The sequence below is a fragment of the Microchirus variegatus genome (genome assembly GCF_963457635.1).
Source record: "Microchirus variegatus genome assembly, chromosome: 15".
NCBI classification, from domain to species: domain Eukaryota; kingdom Metazoa; phylum Chordata; class Actinopteri; order Pleuronectiformes; family Soleidae; genus Microchirus; species Microchirus variegatus.
The window spans coordinates 11,052,283-11,069,540 of NC_139816.1; the positions used below are offsets into that span (position 1 = coordinate 11,052,283).

The window sequence follows — 17,258 nt, forward strand, 5'->3', positions numbered from 1 at the left end:
GATTAGGCAGTATAGACGACGCATGGGTCCTAAATAGTATAATTGTGTGTTATACATACGTTTTCGTGTTTACGTAAGATAAAGTTAAATGTGAATGAAATGTATTTCTTTATACATCACAGAATAAAAACGGGATATATATATTTTAATGCTGTTTTTGACCCGCGAGTGACGTCATGACACCAGAATGACACCATGCAACGTAGCCTCGCTGACGTCATTTTGTAGTCCATTTGACCTCCGCCGGGGAGTCCATTTGCTGTTGTTAGCTAAGCTGCCGAAAGTTGGATAAGGAAAACAAAAGGGCACCGCACCGTGAAGGATTCTCTCATTTCTGTTCCACATATAGAGGATCTGTCCTCCTACGTCCACCCTCCAAATATAGATTGTTTTATATTTTCAACCACCAACCGGCAAAATGTTTTCGCTGACTACGTCGTTTCAGCCACAGCAGGTATAGTTACCGGATAATAGCTTTTTGTGACTCGGCTACTACTGCCGATGTGTCATATTCTGGCATCCTGTCTATTAATTATGTTAGCATTGTTGATTCGTTTGAACAGTTAGAGCTTCTGTCAGTGTTGTTGCAGTCTTGTGTGCTCTTGGGGTCAATAACAACTACTCGGCTAATGTTCTCATAAACAAGTCTAGGCTAGCTTGCTTCATAACCAGTGTTACATCACTTTTTGTCTCGGGAAGATGTTTCAACGCCGGGAGCTCTTAATACTACATATTTCTGCTATGAGTTAACTAATGGATGTGTATGATTAAAGGGGAATAGAAGGGTATGTATGTAATCTTCACAGAGCTGAGTTTATATCACTGTTATTTCTCATGCTGGGGTCATGCTGCTCTGTTAGCTAGCTGGAGTGTAGCGTTGAGTCAGCCTGACAATCACTTGGCTAATCTGCAATACTGGTCTGAATTCCATCATTGAATGTAGTAGGAATAATATCAATAATAAGAATAAGAATAAAGACGTAATTTTGCGAGCATTTTTCAAAATTCACAATGCACGTTCTTCCCAACATTGACATCCAAATATCAGCACAATAAATAGAATTGTCAGCTTTAAACAAGGAATAGGTCAGATAATTGTATAAATAAAGAACTCAAATCAAATAATTTATATGTGTAGCATGCCATGTTACAAATACATTATCTCTGAGATGTTATTATAGTGCAGTGACAAAAATAAATCTTAACGGGTTCACTTAATGAACAATCAATTGGCATCAGTGAAGAGAAATAAATCTCCAAGGCAAACACTTAGACATCTGCAGCCACCTGCCTCATCTGGGAGGGCTTTCAGACAGAAGTACAATCTCAGACTAGAGAGGACTTTAAGGACATCATGTAACTGACTCTCTGACCTGACTCCCCAAAGTTCACACGGGAGTAAACGATAGGAGATAAAAGTTGAACAGAGAGCTTTAAAAGTGATCAATAAAATCTTAGTACATTCTAAAATGGACAGGGGTGTTTCTAAGTTTGGTTAAAAGCCTGAAGGTGGAGTTGTTATGTCTAACTATTGCAGAAACCCAAGGTAGTATGAAATAAAAGTATGTACAATGATGAATTACAAATACAAGCTTATGTGCCTTTTACTAATAGAATTAAAGTTTGTATGAAAGGCTGTTCCTCACCCTCCTCTGCTTTTTTATTGTGTTTGACAGATGATAGTGCCCCTCAGCCAGCTCATCAATGCCCTCCACTCTCTGAAGAACTCGGCCACAGCCTCAGTCCAGGCCTTGCACAAAGACTTAACTCTAGAGCACAGTTCATTCCTCAAAGAGGTGAGTTAGACTCCATACATGTGTTACAAGTAATTTCATGAGAATTTGTTGTAGAGTCACCGAAAACATAATTTTCCACTCAAATCTGTTTTCACACATTTGTGTCTCGAACAAGGATTTTCAAAGACATTAAATGCTTTGCGGGTTACTTTTTTTCCCCCTTGACAATTTCTTCTTCATAGCCCACTGTGAGTCTGAGGGATCTTGGCCTCTCAGAGATCAGGGCAAGTCAGCTGGATGAGCTGGCCAGCAGGTTACTACCTTTACCAGGACCAGAGGAATCTCCAGCTGTTCCTTCATTATGGAGAACAAGTCACATGTCTACCACCAGCTTTTTTCACAACAAGCATGGTGAGCTTAAACACTGTTTGGCTTTAAGTGTATCCCAATAAAATGATAAAAGGGGGGAAAAAAGCATTAATACCACATGCATTTGTTCAGTCGTTACATTGATCTTTTCACTTTTTGTCTCAAAGGATTTTCACACAGAAAATCACCAATATTCCACAGACAATACCACAGTCCTCTCAAAGAAGTTTGCTCACAGCTACAGTTCTTGCCTGGTAAGATTTCAACTTTGACTACTTGGACTGTTCTTAACTTATTTATGTGTGAATATAAGGGGCTTATTGTTTTCTCTCTCCATGTGTGTTTCTATGTAGTTTGGGTCCAAAGTCGGGGTTTCAAGACACTTAGAAAATCCAGACGAAAAGAGTCTAGTTTCGATGGTCCAGTGGAGTCTGAGGCCTACATGCCAAACTTCATGAAGGTCAGTTTGTTATTTCACAATTCAAACTGTCTGTGCAATGTAAATATTTGTGTGGTCCCACTATGTTTCTATTGCACGGATCTAATCAATCAACCTGCGTTTCCCTCACAGGGGCTGCTCATGTGGGAAAAGGGGCCAGAGGTGCAATCGCTCGACCAAGTGGTGAAACAAAGGAACCTTCCAGAAAACCAGCAGGAGGCTTTTAAGACCGGTTTCACTGATGGGTTCATGAGGTCCCAGGCCTTAACGCAGAGAACTCAAGGCATGTGTTTTACCCGCTTATCCACCAAAGCTAAACCTGATATTATCAAAGTATTTACTTATTTTCATTGTAACAGTTAAAATAGATTGACTTTTGATAAGAGCAGTAGGATTCGTACCAAACTTTGCTTTGTTTTGACAGACTCACTGAAGAGAACCAGAATAATCCTGTTGGTGCTGCTCCTGATTGGTATCTATGGCCTGTCGAGAACCCCTTTTCTCTCGGGTAAAGGCTCCTTTTCTGACGCTGGTTTGTTTCAGTTTTGATTCTTTCATAATGCTTGCAAAACAAGACACAACTCTACATGCACACTGTAAACAGACCAGAGCTTATTAGTGTTTCCACGTATGTATACAAAAACTGTAATCCTCTGTCGGCTCTGATTTTTGAAGCAATGTCTTGGCACCAGGTTAATTATACGTACTATCTCTTCTAAAGTGTGCATATAGGGTGTGAGTGATTGTTCTACTCGATACCTTAATCAAATGTTTATGCTTTCATGCCTTTGTGCTGGAACTATTCCAATAGTTTGGAGCAATAAATGTGGAAAAGGAACTTACATTTGGAACATCGTATTTACATGTGTGCCACAGTAAGCATATTGTAACCAGCAGTTGTATAGTCTGCATAGATGTTGTGAAGATTTGTCTGTTTGTACTGACTTGTGTTGGGTTTTTGGGGGGATTTGTCAGTGAGGTTCCGGACCACCTCTGGTCTCGACTCGGCAGTCGACCCCGTCCAGATGAAGAACGTGACATTTGAGCATGTCAAAGGTGTGGAGGAGGCAAAGAATGAACTACAAGAAGTTGTCGAGTTTCTCAGGAACCCACAGAAGTTTACTGTTCTGGGTGGAAAGCTGCCTAAAGGTAAATTAACTCAACCTCCTCCACTTTCTTTGACTTAATCATCCACACAAATCTGGCAAATAACCATTCCAATGTCCTCTATTCTCGCAGGAATCCTTCTTGTTGGTCCACCTGGTACTGGAAAGACCCTGCTAGCACGAGCCGTGGCTGGTGAAGCTGACGTGCCTTTCTACTATGCTACCGGATCAGAGTTTGATGAGATGTTTGTGGGTGTTGGTGCAGGCCGCATCAGGAATCTTTTCAGTAAGTTTGCTGGACCTGAGAAAGTGTGAGAAATCCAGTCGTGGACGGCGCCACAAATTCTGTCTTTGCTGTGTTTTGCAGAGGAGGCCAAAGCCAATGCTCCTTGTGTCATCTTCATTGATGAGTTGGACAGTGTTGGAGGGAAGAGGATCGAGTCTCCTATGCATCCGTACTCCAGACAAACCATTAACCAGCTGCTGGCTGAGATGGATGGGTCTGTTTTATTGTATTCATACTGTGAATTAAATATTTCTGCTAAACTTACCTTTTCCTGACCCTGTTTTTGATATTTTACAGGTTTAAACCGAATGAAGGAGTCATTGTTATTGGTGCTACAAACTTTGCTGAGGCTCTGGATAAGTATGTTTTCAGCTCAAATTATAATCTACTTTTTGTTTTGACATTTAGGTGTCGACACAGTGAAGTTTGACATGGCTTTGCGTTTTCAATTAATTCAACTTTTGGTCTATTTTTTAGCGCTCTGGTGCGACCGGGGAGGTTTGACATGCAGGTGACTGTACCTCATCCAGATGTAAAAGGACGCACTGAAATTCTCAACTGGTATCTGTCCAAGATTAAAGTGGACTCTGGTAAGTCTCATTGTTTCAGTCTCTACAATATCTTGTAGTTGTTTTTTTGCGAGCAAACAACTGTCCACTGATGTGAACTTTGGAAGAGACAAGTGAAACCTCAGCCTGAGAGTTTGTCTAAATGAAGCTATTGTCTTCTGACCACTGATCACCCTTTCGTAAAAAGGCATTTTCTGTTGTGTGTGTGTTCCTTTGTGTAGTTATAGATGCAGAAATTATTGCCCGGGGCACAGTGGGTTTCTCTGGTGCAGAGCTCGAGAACCTGGTCAACCAGGCTGCCCTGAAGGCAGCTGTGGACGGGAAAGAGATGGTCACGTTGAAGGATCTGGAGTTTGCTAAAGACAAGATCCTCATGGGTGAGTACACGGTGTTTAGATATGCTCTGCTGCAATAACCTCATGTCACATGAGACGCAATTACTTGGATTCTTTCACAGTGAAATTAGAGGGTAGGCCAGGATCTTCTATACCAGTGGTTAGTCTGCCCTGTGAGCTTTTTTTTTAACCCCTACGTCATCTGTTATGATGAATCAAATTATCCAGAAACCCTAAATAGCCTGTAAATTCATTATCAACACAGTCTGTAAACACTAAATATGTAAACAGTAGCAACATTTTAGCTGTGTGACTGAATATGACACACAGCTAACCCTTTGTTAGTGCATTGTTTTTGATATGGCTAGTTGTTTATGCATTAGCACAAATGTGATGTTCACTGCTTTCTTTAAAAGGGGTATTGAGCCTTTTCTAGTAAAACAAGTAAGATTCCTACAAATATTCGTGGCTATTAACATGTTTATGGCCACAAGATGAATGCGAGTCATATTGTTCCACTGAAACAGATGCAGGAATTTGCATTGCTGTTATAAAGATTAAGAAGTAGTTGGCGTGTTCAGCCACAAATGCAGATCAGAGACATCGATTAAAACTGCACTTCCACTGGTCAAGAAAATCAATTTAAACAAAGGTATAGAAAGATATACTTTAGTTTCAGAGACCGTAAAAAAATAACATGATTAAAGGCAGATTAAAAAAAAAATCTTCATCCATTAATTCTTTTACTTTCATATTATATTTATTATATCATATTATACTTATATATTATATTTTTTTTCATATTATTCCAGGCCCCGAGAGAAGAAGCGTTGAAATCGACAAGAAGAACAAGACCATCACTGCCTACCATGAGTCCGGCCACGCCATCGTCGCCTATTACACCAAAGATGCGATGCCCATCAATAAGGCAACAATCATGCCCAGAGGACCAACTCTTGGCCATGTGAGCATCCTGCATCTATTCATCATTGCCATCAACATCATTTTCCCCTGTGCAATTTTTGGATCCAGAGACAAACCTCCTCTGTTTTTCTGTGCTGCAGGTGTCCATGCTCCCAGAAAACGACCGCTGGAGTGAAACGCGAGCGCAGCTTCTCGCTCAGATGGACGTCAGTATGGGTGGTCGAGTGGCAGAGGAGCTCATCTTTGGAGATGACTTCGTCACCACTGGTGCGTAATTAATTCGGTCCTGGGAGATTTTTCCTCACCTTCTGGTTGAGATGTATGTCGATGTTTTAAAATTACATGCATGAATTGAAGTTTGAATCAGTTAAATCTCATAATATGGTCCATTAAACTATTCAAAATATTGTCCTACAGATATTGCTGTAAATTAGCACGAATTTACAATAGCTTTTTCAATATAAATTGTGATTTGGGTTATGATAGTTCGCTTTAAAAAAGGCTCCCCATATAGAAAGTTTTGGAAACACTGTTGTAAGGCATCTCTCCTGTAGAGGGCAGCATTGATCCACTTGGTGTATGGCCTGCTGGTGTGTGTATAGGAAGATGAACGCAGACTTCATCACTGGTACAAACGGTGTAGAAAACAACACCCAGTCTTAATCGTTTTTTTCGAATAGAGGATAAATTCATCATTATCAATTTTTACTATAAATTATATTAACATTTTACTGTAGTATAGAAGTGAAAGACTGTCATATGTGTATGATTAGGTTTAAAATGCTATTGTTTCAAACACAATATTCATTTCACTCTTCTTGTTCGTTTTAGGAGCCTCCAGTGACTTTGATGGTGCAACCAAAATAGCAAAAATGATGGTGACCAGGTTTGGCATGAGCAACAAGGTAAATGTTTAAATGTCTGTTCTGTGGTTTAATAATAACTCAAACTTGTGGTTAATTTCTGCTCTGAATATGCCTGCTTTCCGTACTACTTTGACATTTTAGAGACCCAAAAAGGACATGCTTAAAAAAGCTTTAGTTTGAAAACTCCAGTTTTAGTCTGACTTGGCCAAAACTGAGATCTTTGAGTACGATCTATGTTTGCGTCCTGATTGGAAGCAAATATTTTCTAAAACTAAGCAAACAGCTGCAAAGCAGAGAATCGGCTTCTTTCCACTGTTTTAAAGTTGGTTTGTGTGGATGCAGATTACTACAGTGCTGACACTTTTGTTTTCATCTGAATAAGTCATTTTAAAATGAAAGTAGTGAGACTTTGTTTTAACTGTGCTCCATCACAGTGCTTTAAAACATTATGAAAGCAGAGAATAGTTTGAGACTTAACCCCCCCTGGTTAACAGCATAGTGTTTTCAGTTAGTGTAAATATTAGCTGACCGCTCTACGTGTGAGTTCAGTTTCTAAATCACTTAGGGCCGTTTTATATACTTTAATTGTAAATAAACACTGCAGAAACTTATTTCCCCTCTGGTCTCCAACCAAACTACAGAGTAAAGCCTGTTCCACACTAAAAGTAGCAGGTATAATGAGATACATGAGCCACACCATTAATGGAAATTGAGCACACAAATCATGTAATATGTTCAGGGAGTGAATGCCAATCAAACGCATAGAAACCAATTCAAATAACCTATTAATAAATAGAGCTGACTAATGCCTGAGAGTGTTTATTTTTTGTTTAACGCGAGGTTGTAATTTCGTTGTAGCTTGGGGTCATGACCTATCGCGACATAACAAAGCAGAGCCCCGAGACGCAAGCTGCCATCGAACAGGAAGTCCGAGTTTTACTGAAGGTGAGGTGGACACAGCACTTGGAATCTTTCTATAAGCCACATATACATTCATGTCAATAATTGATAGCAACTGTTTCTAATGCACCGATCTTCCTCTTTACTCCAGGACTCGTACGAACGGGCTAAACATATACTGAAGACGTACAATAAGGAGCACAAGACGCTAGCTGATGCCCTGCTCAGATACGAAACTCTGGACGCCAAAGAGATCAAGTTGGTGCTGGAGGGCAAATCGCTGGACCACGAGATTCCTCCGCAGCCACTGTAGACTCTTGAATCATGTATATAGATATATAATATGAAGCTGTGCAATTTAGCACAGGCCTTTTTGAGGCCTTGTATTTCATTGTTTTTGTGTTCTCCTTAAAACCAATGTGAAGATGACTGGAATTACTGTCTCACCCATATTATTGCTTCATTTCGATGTGTTTAATTTCCCACATCGAAAACTTTCGGTTTCATTTGGAATTTTAATGCACCTTCATTTGGATCAATATAAATAAAATACTCGACAAATATTTATGGTTTCATTTAGGACTTTTTTGCCAGTAATATTTAAGACTTGTCCAGTACTTTATGAGTCTTACTCAACCAGTGTTCAAAGGTAGACACAGTTACTTGCAATGAAAATGTTTTGTTTAAACTTGTGATCACCGTAGGACCTTAAAGTACCTCAGTTTGGAATGAACTATCTGATTGTAGGAAGGTACACAAAATTTTGAACTCTATTCACAAATATTTCAGTTTATCACATCTTCTGTATGTTGTTATTTATTTAAGTGCCCAAAGGTGTGTCCCCTCATTTCCTGAGATTTATAGTCCAAGAACCATCACCATGTAGTAGTCTAAGCTCTTCTGTAACCGGTAAATAGGGGGATATACTGTATGTATGGCTTTTTGCTTCTGTTTGTTCCTTCAGACGGTGGATTTCTTGAAGCTAAAATAAAGGTTTATCTTACTCGTACCATACACGTGTTAAACTGTTTCATGTCCACATTGTAGCTGAGAATTTTTTACAAATCAAAATCTCAACACTAGAACCGTTTTCACACAACATAATATTTTACAGTGTGATGATTAAACCTGTAAGATAAATATGAGCACATTTTCATAGACTTTGCTGTTGTACTAATGTTTAAGAAAGTAGTTTTATTTGTCTTTAGAACTTAACACAATGTGTAGCCTTCAAACCACTCAAATCCTAATATTTGTACATTTGAGAGGTAACTGTCCATATTTTTCCCAGGCCTACTTTTGTCTTAAAAACCTTTTCTTTCTTTTTGTGATCTTAACACCAGATCAATGTGATCACAGTCACTTCAAAGATTTTTAGGAACACATATATAAGGTAAAATACAATTTCCCTCTGACTTCACCAGGCAGATTCTCAGATTACACACATTTTAGTCGATCCCCAAAGAAGAACAAAGGCTTATTTACCGCTGCCTCAAAGATCTTAATCTATATTTAAACCACTAAGAGAGGACACTATTGTGTCCTCTTGCCCCCTGATGCCTGACAAAGTACATATAAAGGGGACAGCAGCTCCAGCTCTGACTGAAGACAGCTTCGCAACTGAACAGACCATCATTATGGAGAGGCTGTTGAATTATCTTTGGTGTTAAAAATAAAGCAAGATAACACCACGAGCACAACACAGGAACTATGGAAGACCCAGAAGATGACATAGCAGTCGTTGGGATTGGATGCAATTTCCCTGGAGGTATACGACTCAAATTATTACACTGTTAAATTGACCTAATGTTTTCAGAGTTGTCCTCAGACATGGTCGTCACTGTGGTTATATTGTAGGCGAGGGTTTGGACAGTTTCTGGAGGGTTCTGTTGGAAGGAAAGAACTGTGTCGCAGATATTCCAGCAGAGCGGTTTGACACCAGTTTCTGGTACGATGCTGATGATGGCAAACCTGGAAAGACACAAACGACCAAAGCAGCGCTTATAGATGGGTGAGCATAAAAATGCCACATTAAGTGTTTATTTTTCCTCTTACGAGATGATTGATTTTCTTTCTTGTTATCCAGGTTTAATGAGTTCGATCACAAGTTTTTTGGCATCACCGAAGCAGAGAGCGATGTCATGGACCCTCAGCAGAAACTCCTCCTTCAGTGCACATACAGAGCTTTAGAGGATGCAGGACTGGCTATGGAGAGTATCAGTGGAAGCAGAACTGGAGTTTACATAGGTGACCTATTGTTCCAAGGTGCATTTGAAAGCACAATTTTGACACTACACTAATGTACTGCAATTATAACCTATATTGACTATGGTGTTGCAGGTCTTATGAACAGGGATTACGAGATGATCCGAAATAACGATCCCACTACAATAACCCACTACAATGGCACAGGGACGGCGATGAGTGTGGCTGCCAATCGAATTTCCTTCACCTTTAATCTCACCGGTCCTTCTTTGGCCATTGACAGTGCCTGTTCCTCTTCTTTGGTGGCCTTGCATTTAGCCTGCCAGGCTATAAAGCACGGTATGCGGTTCTCTTACATACATACCACCATTAGTTATCAAATCTTTTCCAATTCTGTGCTTCATTTCATCGTATCTTTCAACCAGGAGACTGTGAGATAGCTTTGTGTGGAGGCGTCAGTTGCATCATCGAGCCGAGAGTGTTTGTTGCTCTGAGCAAGGCAAAGATGATCTCACCTGAGGGGACCAGCAAACCTTTTTCCAGAAGAGCAGATGGCTACGGTAGAGGAGAAGGCTGTGGGATTGTTCTCCTGAAGCCACTGAAAAAGGTAAAAAACCACAGTCTCTTTATTGAATTTTTGAAACCGATTTCATGTCTTGTAATAATGCTAATATCTAACCTGTTATACAAAGGCTGTAAATGACCACGACAAAATATGGGGCATCATCAGCAAAACAGCCGTCAACCAAGATGGACGCTCGGTCACCCCGATCACCAAACCCTCCTTGACTCAACAAGAGGAGCTGCTGCGAAGAATCTACGGCGAGTCTGATCTCGCAAATGTCCAGTACATAGAAGCACATGGGACTGGAACTCCAGTTGGAGATCCAACGGAGGCGCGAAGCATCTCAAACGTCATCGCTAAAGCCAAACATCCTGCTTCCAAGATGCTGCAGATTGGCTCAGTAAAAGGTAATATTGGACATACAGAATCTGCTGCTGGAGTAGCCGGACTCATTAAGGTTCTCCTGATGATGAAACATGAGACGATTGTCCCCTCTGTTTTCTACTCTGAAGACAGTGCAAGTATAGATGTCAAAGCTCTTGGTCTAAATATTCCATGTAAAGCTGAAAGATGGGAGACAAATGAGTCATTACAGAGAGTTGCCGGCATCAACAGCTTTGGGTTTGGAGGCACAAATGCTCATGTGATTTTAAGAGACTATAGAACGACCGATGTTCTGACAGGGACCCTAAAAGTCAGTCCACAACTCTATGTAGCATCTGCAGCCACTGAGAAATCATTGATCCTATCCATCACCGACACACAACGAAAGCTCAGCAGCACTAAAACAGTGGACTTTCATGCGCTGACGTACACCTCAGCATGTGGAAGGAGTCATTCCAGACACAAATATAGGAAGGCCTTCCTAACAAATTCCCTCTCAGATTTACAGCGACAACTGACGTCTGCACTGAAATCAAAGGCCGAGTCGACAAAGTCAGACATCCAGGTCGTGTTTGTGTTTTGTGGGAATGGAGTTGCTTTCAGGGGTATGTGCCAGCAGTTAATGAGAGAGGTTTCTGTTTTCAGAGAGAAGATTAGAGAGGTTGAAACTCTCTTCCATAGTTATAAATGCTCCAGCATTAGTCAGTGGCTTGCAGGTGACTCTGATAATGATGATTTTCAGAAGCCAGATACTGTCCAGCCTATTCTTTTTGCAATCCAGGTTGGCATTGCCACTCTTTTGAATCACTGGGGTGTTAAACCTGACGCTGTGCTTGGACACTCTGTGGGTGAAGTTGCTGCTGCTCACTGTTCTGGACTTTTATCTCTTGAAGACGCCGTTAAAGTGCTTTACCACCGCAGTCGTCTTCAGAGCAACGTCACAGGTGGCAAAATGCTTGTGGTCAGTAATGTGGCTGTGGAAAAAGTAGAAGAAATCCTTGAAGTCTTCTCTGGTAAAGTTTGCGTGGCAGCTTTCAACAGCCCTCAGTCCTGCACAGTGTCTGGAGATTCACATGCTATTGACATCATTCATGAAAGGCTGAAGACTCAGTTTAAGGATAAAAACCCCTTCCTCCATGTCTTGGATGTTTCTGTAGGATACCATAGTCATATGATGGATCCTATATTAGAAGACATTGAGCAAAGCATACATCTTTTAGATGCCAGAAGCATGAAATGCAAACTCTTCTCAACAGTGACTGCTGACAGGTTTTCTGATGGTGACTTCAGCACTGGTAAATACTGGGCAAAGAACATTCGCGAACCAGTTTTGTTTGAACAGACGATGCACGCTGTCATGGAAGACAAGCAGCTTGGGAGAAATGTGGTCTTTGTGGAGATTGGACCTCGTAGGGCTCTACAAAGATACATACATGAAACACTAGGAAAGGACACTGTAGTTCTTTCCTCTGTCCAGCCTCACGAAGACTATGACGCAATCTTGAATAGCTTGGGAAGGGCATTTGAACTTGGCATAAATGTGGACTGGCATCAAGTCTACAAGGGTTACGAGACATTACCCACCACTCTTCCGGTGTATCAGTTCGATCACTCAAAGAAACAACTACATTTTGAGGATGTGAGGAAAGGTAATGAATTACCTGCATTTTCTCCCTGTGTGCTCCTTTCGCAAATAAAGCCAAACAACAAAGAGTACATGTGCAACTTCTCCCAGGAGAGTGTACCATATCTGTGGGAGCATAAACACAATGGTGTTTCCATAGCGCCGGGTGCGTTTTATGTTGAACTCGGTTATGCCTCATTGATGGCCAGCTTAAAACCAAAGAAGCCAGTCTCTCTTCTCCAGCTTAGTGTTCGATTCGAGAGTCTGTTAACGCTCACCTCAAGCTGTCATCAGCTCAAAGTAACCATCGGGCATGCAGAGACTGAGGCCTCTTTCAAGATACAGTCTGCCGCTGCAACACATGCCTCTGGCACATGCAGGAGTGCAGAGAGTCAGCCCCTGATAGAAGAACCCGCCATATTCCTCAGCATAATCTATCAAAGGTGCAGATCTGTTATTCAGAAAAAGGAGATTTATTCCACTCTATCTCAAGCTGGATTCGAATACGGCGCCGTCTTCAAACAGCTCGACGACGTGCATTTCGGGGACGAGTTCAAAGAAGCCGTGACAAGAATTCAAGTCCCTGAAGAACTTCTAAAACACCTTCATGACTACTTCATTCACCCTGTGTTATTGGACTACTTCCTCCAAATGACTGCAGTGGTGGCTACAAGACAGCTGATAGCCAAACAGGGATTCCCCTCAGCTATAGGCAGTGTCAACATTGCATCACCTTTACGGGAGAAAATGGTGATGTATTTACGAGCAACTCAAGAGACCCCCGAGTTCCTTGAAGTGTGTGGTTGCTTTTCGACCACAGAGGGCCAAGTGCTCGTCGAACTCAAGGGGGTGAAGATCTTGTTTTTGGGCAATCGCTCCAATGCATCTCAGTCACTCTTCTTTCACAATGAGAGGATTGCAATCCACGAAAAGACAGACTTTCACAGTTGCAAAATAAAAGCAATGGTTTTTGAAGACAAACTCTGCATTACTAAAAGACTTATGCCACACTTAGACCCAGAGTCTGTCATTGTGGAAAGAAGAGATAATTGGACTTCTGACCAACTTCAAGAGCTAGTGTGTCACACACTTGACACTAATGTGGATTTGGAAACTGTTCTTTTCATTTGGGGTGTAGAAAACCTCCATCACTTGACAGCTGACCAGACACTGGAGTCCTTGGTTACTTGCTGTGAGCAATATCGCCAGATTGTGTTAGGCTTGAAACAGAAAAGACCATCTTGCACTGTACACATCATAACCTATAGATCAACAGAAACGACCGTGGACCATGTCAATCCAGGATTTGTGCTGTCTGGTATGACAAGGGCTTGTGCGGCAGAGATGCCGAGTTTCTCTTTTCAGCTGATTGACCTCGCTTCTGTAACCAGTGAGGACATTCAAATGTTGGTCCACGTAATTAACACCTGCGAACAACAAGAAGTCCTGATCAGCAAAGGGCAGGCATCGGCAGCTAGAATATCACAGACTCCAATGGTATCGAAGGCTTTACGGGAAGAAAATATACAGTCAGTGTATCTGAGCAACTTTGTTCTGCAGACAATCGATTCATACAGGATGTCTCGCTTGTCTGCCGTCCCCGAAAACACAAATGTAAGCCCTGTCCCAGAGACATCAGTTGAGATTCAGCTAACCCATGCATGTGTGCACTCATCTGATTACTTCCCTGTCACCACTTCACATTTGGATTTCAGTAAGACAATGTATTGGAACCGGCACACGTCGCAGAATCACAAGCTTCTGGTTTTAGATTTCGGCGCCATTGTTACAGCTGTTGGGAAACACGTTCATGGCTTAAATGTGGGTGATCGCATCGTCTCATGTTATCCAGTTGTGGCGATGGATAAGATCCGAATTCCTGAAGCTGTGTGCTGCAGTACGAACCGGCTCTCATTTCTGAAAGATACTCCGTGTGTGTCTTACTTCATACTGGCATGGCAGATCCTGCAGAGGACGCTCACCAATGTAAAACAACAGCACAGGAAGCTGACCATTGTCTCCTCTAACTCAGCTTCTGCTCTGGTGAAGGTTTTGGCTTTAACAGCAAACCGGTCAGGCTGGAATGTTTCCTCAAAGTCACATTCCGGAGGCACACCTCTGTGTTTTGATCAGAGTCACGTATTTGTTTATCTGCCTCCATTTCATCACACATGGCAGGATTTAAAAGACAGCAGTTCCCTCGAGAAACACATGGTTTTTGTGTCTTCACACTCTTCACACTCGGCAAACATGTTCGCAACAAAGAGTGAACACGTGCATGTGCATGAAGTTGATGTAGCTCACGTTCTCCAGAGAGCCAATCTGCAAGAACAGAGCAGGAAAGTCTTTAACTGGCTTATGTCATTAGGCTTTGATTCAGCTTCTCTACCTTTGAAAAACAAGACATTTCAGTTATCAAGAACAGAAGAGCCACAGACTGATCCAGATTCAGAGTCCTATTTCACTACAATAACAGTGCAGCAGGTGGTTTTAGATGGTGGAGAATCTCGTAGTGCAGTGTCAGATATTCCCGTGCTCAGCAGGCCAGAGAGACTTTTTAAACAAAGCTGTGTTTACATTGTAACTGGAGGCCTTTCAGGTTTGGGGCTTGAAACTGTGAAATTCATTGCCCATAATGGTGGAGGCTGTATTGCAACACTGTCCAGAAGTCCTCTGACGGGTGAGATGCAATGTGAGATGGTTCTTCTCGAGAAAAGATACGGGGTCGTGATCATACATGTGCAGTGCGACGTCTCTGTGTCGATGCAGACAATGGGTGCAATCTCAAAGATTGAACAAAGGTTCTGCCCTTGTGCAATCAAAGGCGTGTTTCACAGTGCTGCAGTATTACATGATGCACTCATTGAAAACCTTGGTGAAGATCTCTTCCGGAAGGTGCTGCAGCCTAAAGTGAGCGGTGCTTTAAATCTCCACTATGCAACACTTCACAACAAACTTGACTACTTTGTGTGCTACTCATCCATCTCTTCTTTCATTGGCAATGCGTCACAGTGCAACTACGCAGCAGCCAATTCTTTTCTGGACATGTTCTGTCACTATCGGAGAAACCTTGGACTTTCTGCACAGTCCATCAACTGGGGTCCTTTAAACCTCGGTCTCCTCCTGAACAGAGACCACTTTCAAAAGTTCTTAGAAGCAAAAGGGATGACGATAATGAACGTTTGCGAAGTTCACGAAGCACTCGAAAAGTGTCTTTTGTTGAACAGGCCTCAACAAGTCGTCTGCAAGTTCAACTTCAAAAATCTCAACGCACATGTTCTTTCACAAAATGCATTTCTCAGAGAACGACTGTCTGCTCTGGTGGAAAAGGAGCTCCAAGACGATGTACGCGATCAACCCAAAGTTCAGCCTTTGCAGTCTGCGCGCGAATGTGTGAGGAAAATGGTCAGTGACGTCAGCAATATTAGCGTCCACGAGCTAGATAATGACTCTGCTCTGTGTGCACTGGGCATTGACTCCATGTTGGCCATGACTCTTCAGAACAAGATTTTCCAGGAAACTGGAGTCAATGTGCCTTTGGTTAGAATACTGGACCCAAACAGCACGACAGCCACTTTGGCTACTATAATTATAGATAATTTGATTTAATATACGCTGCCTAAAGACACCATGAGAGATGAATATAATTGTTTTGTGAATGTATAAAAATGTTTTTTACCTCCTGATTTCTTGGCTTATTCACATTGCTGTGCTACATTCTGCTTTCCCTTTTAATGTATATGTAACGGTGCTAAAATATCTATACAGTGCCCCATGTGGCAGCAAGTGCACTTTTAATACTTGTGTTATTATAATAGGTTTTTAGATTATTATGTTGTAATATCTGTTGATTTATAGCAGCAAGTTTTTGATACACCCATGATCCCGAGATGATGCATATATCGTGTTACATGCATATTCTTATATCTGTAAATAAATCAACCATTTTTTAAACTTGATAAATAAGCAATGAAGTTTGCTATGATGTCAGAGAGTTGCTTTGGTTTTTTTTTGGAATGTATCTTGGCTCTAGAGTCCAAAAATAAATCGAATGACTACTATTGCACCCTGGGCAGGTAGTGTACTCAGGCAAAAGAAAACCAAATGTCCATGTTGGGTTATTGATGTTATGATGGTTTATTTAGTCACAAACAAACCCTTTGTTTCTTCTGCTCTGTTTAAAAAAAAACAAAAACAAAAAAACTCCATATGCCTGCCACCCAGGTGCACACAAGTCCAGCTTCCTGCATTTATACTTGTGAGTGCCCACAGTGTTTAAACTAATAAATAACTTCATGCAAAAACATGACTATAATGTAAAGAAAATAATCTATAATAAACAATTATATTGTTCTATAAACACCTGCAACAAAGACATCACTGGAGGTCATTTGGCTTTGTCTACACTATGTAATAAATAAGATGTTAAAACAGCAGATTATCTGAAGCTTATCAGTTATCATAAGTGCTGCCAGTGACTGTATCACATGTATTTTTTTTTTCCATAATTATAAAGCCATAATCATTGAGCTATCCGTGATAGGACCTGACCATGACCTGTCAAAGATGAGTGAATATAAATCGGGCTGATTAAAGTTGCTGGCAGAAGTGTACAGACTAAACACCACCACAGACATAAACATAAGAGGTTCAAAGATTAAGATCATTTATTACAGTTTCGTGTTATAATACAAAAGGACTGTACATGATATAAATTATTAACACAATTGCATATATTACATTGTTCATTTTATGTTTAATTCCCAGTCAATCAAATTGCACAAAACGGTAATAAAAAACATTCAAAATGAAAATAAATTAAACAGAGAAGGCAAAAAGCAGTATGAACGTGTGTTAACACAATAATGTTATTGTGTTGCCATGGCCATTTTGTTTCAGTGTCATGATAGTCACGTTGTTTACATAAATCTACATATGCCGTTGGCATTT

General features: G+C 41.0%; 2 protein-coding genes across 3 annotated transcripts; both read left to right on the plus strand.

The window, feature by feature from the left end:
- The first annotated feature begins 263 nt into the window (after positions 1–263).
- LOC310937587 (ATP-dependent zinc metalloprotease YME1L1-like) lies at positions 264–8,539 on the plus strand. Of its 2 annotated transcripts, none has more exons than XM_083901881.1 (18): positions 264–454; positions 1,677–1,796; positions 1,979–2,147; positions 2,273–2,359; positions 2,459–2,565; positions 2,677–2,827; positions 2,969–3,076; positions 3,520–3,693; positions 3,784–3,936; positions 4,018–4,150; positions 4,234–4,296; positions 4,414–4,526; positions 4,727–4,882; positions 5,653–5,804; positions 5,905–6,031; positions 6,596–6,669; positions 7,489–7,575; positions 7,682–8,539. In XM_083901881.1, exons 1-18 carry the CDS (start codon positions 419–421, stop codon positions 7,841–7,843), a joined length of 2,172 nt encoding a protein of 723 aa, XP_083758007.1. In that variant the 5' UTR covers positions 264–418; the 3' UTR covers positions 7,844–8,539. The 2 variants fall into 2 exon arrangements, with proteins under 2 accessions (XP_083758007.1, XP_083758008.1); XM_083901882.1 differs by having other exon boundaries at positions 2,969–3,052.
- Positions 8,540–9,240: 701 nt separating this feature from the next.
- On the plus strand, positions 9,241–15,917 carry pks1 (polyketide synthase 1; the record flags this gene model as incomplete). The annotated part of the gene is made up of 6 exons (XM_083901531.1): positions 9,241–9,298; positions 9,388–9,541; positions 9,617–9,777; positions 9,871–10,074; positions 10,161–10,342; positions 10,428–15,917. 6 exons carry the CDS (start codon positions 9,241–9,243, stop codon positions 15,915–15,917), a joined length of 6,249 nt encoding a protein of 2,082 aa, XP_083757657.1.
- Positions 15,918–17,258: the final 1,341 nt, after the last annotated feature.

What these genes read in the sequence shown, in the direction of transcription:
- LOC310937587 (XM_083901881.1), top strand. Translation starts at nt 419, where the DNA reads ATGTTTTCGCTGACTACGTCGTTTCAGCCACAGCAG. An exon ending in ACATGCCAAACTTCATGAAG is followed by an intron (nt 2,566 to 2,676) that starts GTCAGTTTGTTA and finishes TTTCCCTCACAG; the next exon opens with GGGCTGCTCATGTGGGAAAA. An exon ending in CAAGATTAAAGTGGACTCTG is followed by an intron (nt 4,527 to 4,726) that starts GTAAGTCTCATT and finishes TCCTTTGTGTAG; the next exon opens with TTATAGATGCAGAAATTATT.